This window comes from Primulina huaijiensis, unplaced genomic scaffold (assembly GCF_012295235.1).
Source record: "Primulina huaijiensis isolate GDHJ02 unplaced genomic scaffold, ASM1229523v2 scaffold208094, whole genome shotgun sequence".
Lineage (NCBI taxonomy): Eukaryota > Viridiplantae > Streptophyta > Magnoliopsida > Lamiales > Gesneriaceae > Primulina > Primulina huaijiensis.
The window spans coordinates 117-5,570 of record NW_027355130.1 but is presented as its reverse complement, the minus strand read 5'-3'; the positions used below and the strand labels follow the sequence as shown (position 1 = coordinate 5,570).

Sequence of the window (5,454 nt, the reverse complement as noted above, 5' to 3'; positions counted from 1 at the left end):
TTTTCATTGATAACTCAAATAAGAGATCCGTCTCACAAAATACGATCCGTTAGACCGTCTCACACAAGTTTTTACCTAGGAAAAAATATATATATATTTGAACATATTTTAATATATATTTAAAAACAAATATAATTTGTGCAGTCTTTAGTTTTATTTATTTATTTATTTTGATTACGTAAAAACTTGCATTCGCTATTTTTCGCTATTTTTCGATATGCACTTAATAAACCTAATTTAACGCAATATTCTGCAAGTCACGTTAATGTCAAATTTTATAATGAACATCTATTGTACATGGAAAAGGAAAAAGGGAAAGCCTTCGTCTCATTTAATTCTGAACAAACACTTCTGAGACAATCACTGGAAGTAAACAAACTAAGGATAATGATAGGCAGAACTGGTAGAGAAGCGGATGGGTAGCAACCGGGGCTTGGATGCAATCCGAGCCCGTCGTCTGTATCAGCAATCAAGCATTCTTGCTATCTCCGTATTACACGCTGTCTTTCTCGTTTTCGAAACCGCTCCAGCATGAGCTCATCGGTGGCAGCTTGTCTTCGAACCACAGCATCTGGAGCTGGATCAGGGTGTTTGGATTCCACACCCCCATCATCTTTACTTTTGTCCTTGTGCGACTTCGGATTATCTAAGAAAATAATTGAGTAATGGTGTTATTACAGACTCGTACACCCTGAGCATCTATCTTTTCTGATTAATGTTACTATAAACATAGCTATCGTATCAGGTGCAACATCGAAATGAGCTTGTCCTTTTTGCGACCAGATTTTGATACCAAGAGATTGACAGGAAGGCTAATATATGTTCGCATGAGTAAAACTCAACCGATATACTAGATATCAAAGGTCAACAACAGTATTCAAACGGAAAAAGAAGCTCCAAATCATAGTGAAAACACACAGGTGAACGTTGCGGGTGATGAATCTGTACTTGCTTCTGCATAATGAGTGATGTGAGGAAACTTGAAATTCACCTTTTCTAAGTTTTTCAGCATAGTCCTTGCCTCGTTGAGAAAAGTCAGCACTGAAACTTGAGGGGATGCTAGACTCTACTTTAGAACGACCTGCAAGCCTCTTCTCCTGTAAGAGCTTTTTGGCAGCCTCGGTTTCCTCGATATTTTTCAATTTGTATCTGCAAAGAAGTGACAAGTATGAGCAAACACCCAACATCAACAACTGATTGAGCAAAGAACGAAGAGTGCGTGCTGAGGTTAACATTTGTTTCTCTCCTTTTGAGGACCCAAGCACTTCTAAAATGGGAAAACACTATGTAAAAACAAAATTTCAAATTTTCAAAGGTTGAAGGTACAAGTCCCTTCATCAGTCAAGTGTGCCTGCCAATCGTTTTTCTCAATTAGAATAAAGGTTTATTGAAGGTCAATTTTTCACACATTTGGTGGTACTTCCTAATCATAGTCTCGGTTTAGAAAGACACCAAAAGTGCAACCAACACCATAATTTTTTTATAAAATTGGAAGATATGCTCGTCGCTCGATAGCATTTGAAATATGGCAACCAAGGAAAGCTTCCTCAGTGGGTTTTTCGTGTGCTTCTCTCTTTCTAGGGGGGGTAAAGGATTTATCCCAAAAAAAAATTCTTCAGAATATCCACGTGAAGAGAAATAATTCGACTCTGGCCACGAATCAAGAAGCTTACTCAATGGAAAGCTGAATTTCAGCAATTCCCGTGGTCCACTGAGTAGAGCTTTCTCCCGAATTTCGCCTCTTCACCTGAGAAACGTTGAGAATACATTATGTTTGAATATAATCCACAGCGTGTGATTACACAAAAATATTGAAAAGCAGGACAGAGGTTTCTATTTCACAAGGGTATGAGTAGGGAAAGAAATTTCGTCAGGCTTGAAATTACGTAATCTAAAGTTCAATGTCGACTTTTAATATGGGCCCCCTGACAGAGTAAACGCCAGAAGCAGACAGAAATGGTAGCTTAACATATTGCTACTACTTTCTCAAATTAACAAACCCGCTGAAGCAAAAGGTTAAAATGCAATGTATACGTCAGACAAACTGCTAAATTGCCAGCGGATCAACAAGTCAAGAACTGAGATGCCTACAGGCATTGGCCATTGAGTTACATGACCAGACTCGGTCTCCTACGGGTACTTCTATGTGGAATAAAAAATTATGGCACCCATAACACAGATAATTTTTCCTAAGTCAAAATAGAAACCTGGACTCATTTAAGGTTCACACCAACTCCGATATTCTTCTATCACATCTTCTTGCCACCTTATATCAGACTGCTAACATTGTATACGATCAAGTCTACCAACCATAGAGAGATAATCGACTATATCCTAGAATCGCTTTTAACTTTTATACTAATCAGGCTCGTGCCAAACAGACTCAGAACTTTATCGTTCAACCCCTTGTAATACCTTCTGCCCAACAAACACATCACTACCCTAGCCATCCCTTCTCTAGCTTGATGAGAAACAAACCTTTAACTTAGCTATACGTTGAGATTTTATCCAATTTCGGCACAAATTTCTTTAAAATTTAAAAATGAATCAGCAAAGATTCACCATCCCAAACATTGCAACAACAAAATTTCTAACTAATGAAATTCAAAGAAGATGACTAGATCGTCTTATTTGTAAAATGAAATGGAATTAACAGGACAGCAAGACAAATATTCCACTCACTTCAGAATAAGTTTTGGTGACGGAGTCATGAAAAGAGAATATTCATATGGGTAGCGAGTTCTAAGCTTCATAATGCAGAAATCTTGATGATAACCACTACATGAAAAAATCCAGAGAGAAAAGCACATCCCACATGAACATATAAATATAATCCACCAAGGACAACAGGGTTTGTAGTGAGAACAAAGTTGCAATTAACCAAAGGCTACAAGTGATGATCCAATAACTTGTGTTAGCAACAAATGTTCATTGGTGCATGAGAGATGAGTAGACAATCTGTCTGATACTAAAACAAATAAAAGAATGGGGCAAGCAAACTTGTCAAGTCACTTACTTTAAGATGCTCCGGGATATCATATAATTCATCCTCTGCACGCTTAACTTCATTTTCGGCAGGATTTTCCAAGTCAACATTATTTCCCTTTTTCTTTGCCAATTCTTGTTCCACATATCTCAACCTGCATATTAGATTCCGAGCAATAAAGATTGAACAAAAGTAAATACACTGGATAACACATCAGAAACACTGGATTGATTGTTTTATAAATAATTAAAAAGATTACAAATTTTTTTAGAAAATTGGAAAATGTCAATTTCAGAGTTAATATTTTTATATTCCATGCATATTCTTGTCACCAAATTTAAAGTATTAAATTCCAACTTCATTCTCGTATAATTAATGAACAAGCCATGTGTTATAACTTGGTCCGAATTACTTCAAATCAAAACAACATTCACTGTCTTACACAGAAACACATAGCATGACCCTTAGGTAGTGAACATATTTACCACTTTAGAATACAAGATAGCAGCTGCTGCACCGCCCTATGTATCCTTGAAAACAATGAAAAGTAATTACCATGTTGAATTATTCACTAGTATCTCCGTCGAAATTTGATAAGAAGAAAAAAGAAAATGAATTTCCTCACTTTCTTGGGCAAAAAGGGTTCCAATTGGTTTGTGCCTTTGTACAAATCCATTTTTATTATAAAAAAAATTCAATTCATAGGGAATAGTCTTCACATATGCAGCCTCAATTGCTTTTATCATCCATGCAGAGAACATGCTCATTAAGCTTTTTTCCTCTTTAAGTGTAAAAAATGAACTTCATGGCTTTGCCTCCTAGAGCAAAAACCATTCTTCATAAAAAGTCATTATTTCGTCTCATACTCGTTACAAACCATTCAAATTGCAAATCAAAACAAATTATTGTTGCTTCAGAAAGAACATGATAAAAGGTAAAGTAATTGAAATCATAAAGCAATTGCATGGTATAAAAACGCTTAATGCCTTAAACCCAGTAAGAAGTTCAAAAAGTACACGTGGAGAAAATACATACATATTGGGGTCCTCCTCCATGACAGCAGTTTCCTGAGCAAAGGTGTCCTGCAAAACCAAATCATCCTTCTCTCCATCACCTTCACTCTTATCATTTACTTTGTGAACCAAACCACCGGCACTGCTGTTGGAAGCCACGCCACTTGCAGCCACAGACGTTGCAGGGATGGGCAATGCGGGTATTCCAGATTTCTTCTCCCTTTGCTTCTGCAGGTATTTTACCTCCTCCAGCGCCAAAGCTAATCTAATTGAATAACCATCCATCAATCAATACTCTAAGTATGAATGAAGCAGACAAAATATGGGTCCATTCCATTTTGGGCCCATTTTCCAAAAGAATGTAAACTGTATTTAATAAATCCCTGGGTTAAGTTTGTTAAAGGCGTAGTTTTGAGGCAGTCCACACCTTCTGCGGTATTAGCTACATTACTTGGAAGACGTGGCCGACACATGACAAGTGAAGAAACCCATGTCAAAGACATGTTCGGGGCAAATAGCAACCAAATATCCAATCAATTGGAGATACAACACACAACAAAACTAGAAATGCGCAATGTACTAGAGACGTAAGTTCGGGGAAAATAGCAACCAAATAACCCTGATATGAAACTATTTTCTAAAAAAAATAGCACCTTTTTTCATGGTCGGGGTCTTCATCTTCGACCTCTAGACTTCTTTTCCGAAAGTTCTTGGCTTTCATATCCTTCAGTTGCAAAGACACCACAAAATCAATTTCCGTGCTCTTCCCAGATTCGTATGTATTCCGCCTTGCCAAATCGAGCGACACCTGTTCGATCAACACCGGGTAGCATATGCCATGCGCCGCCCCAAAAGTACCTGCTAAAATAAAGAAGAGACCCCGAAGAGAGAGCATGGACAGAGGAAATAAATTTGAGCTGGGTTTTATCTGTGTCTCGGATGGGCCTGGCTCTATTGGGCCTTCTGTATTGGGCTTTTACATCCATGTTTTAATCACTAACATATGTTCGTGAGACCGTGACATGGATCGATCTGGTCTATTTATTTAATATATAATCATGAGAGACTTGTTCGAATATTTTTTTCACAAAATTAATATATAAGACGATCTCATAAAAGTTTTTTTTGGTTATTAAAATATTTTTATTTTAATATAAAGGTTTTTCTTTTGTCTTTTTTATTTCACATGAACTATAATTATAACATTTTTTTTAATGTGTTTCCCATATTGGTGAGAGCTTAAGGATAATAGCATGAATTTAGTGGTGTATTGGCGTGAATTTGAAATTTCAATTTCCATGAGATCCCACTCGTTACATTTTTTTTTATAACGTGTGAACTTATAGTCGTTAACATTTGATGTGTACTAGATAAACCTCAAGTTAACATAATAGTCTACAAACACGTTAACCAGATAAACTACTTTGGGTAAGTCACGTATGACATGCTCGTTCG

General features: G+C 36.8%; 1 protein-coding gene across 2 annotated transcripts; it reads right to left on the bottom strand.

The window, feature by feature from the left end:
* Positions 1 to 257: 257 nt before the first annotated feature.
* On the bottom strand, positions 258 to 4,894 carry LOC140966831 (protein COP1 SUPPRESSOR 2). 2 transcript variants are annotated; one of them, XM_073427095.1, is made up of 6 exons: positions 4,653 to 4,894; positions 4,022 to 4,264; positions 3,017 to 3,140; positions 1,674 to 1,747; positions 992 to 1,149; positions 258 to 646 (listed from the first exon to the last, which is right to left on the bottom strand). In XM_073427095.1, exons 1-6 carry the CDS (start codon positions 4,892 to 4,894, stop codon positions 483 to 485), a joined length of 1,005 nt encoding a protein of 334 aa, XP_073283196.1. In that variant the 3' UTR covers positions 258 to 482. The 2 variants fall into 2 exon arrangements, with proteins under 2 accessions (XP_073283196.1, XP_073283197.1); XM_073427096.1 differs by having other exon boundaries at positions 4,022 to 4,259; positions 4,653 to 4,865.
* Positions 4,895 to 5,454: the final 560 nt, after the last annotated feature.

What these genes read in the sequence shown, in the direction of transcription:
- LOC140966831 (XM_073427095.1), bottom strand. Translation starts at nt 4,894, where the DNA reads ATGCTCTCTCTTCGGGGTCTCTTCTTTATTTTAGCAGGTACTTTTGGG. An exon ending in ATATCCCGGAGCATCTTAAA is followed by an intron (nt 1,748 to 3,016) that starts GTAAGTGACTTG and finishes AACGTTTCTCAG; the next exon opens with GTGAAGAGGCGAAATTCGGG. An exon ending in TGCTGAAAAACTTAGAAAAG is followed by an intron (nt 647 to 991) that starts GTGAATTTCAAG and finishes TTATTTTCTTAG; the next exon opens with ATAATCCGAAGTCGCACAAG.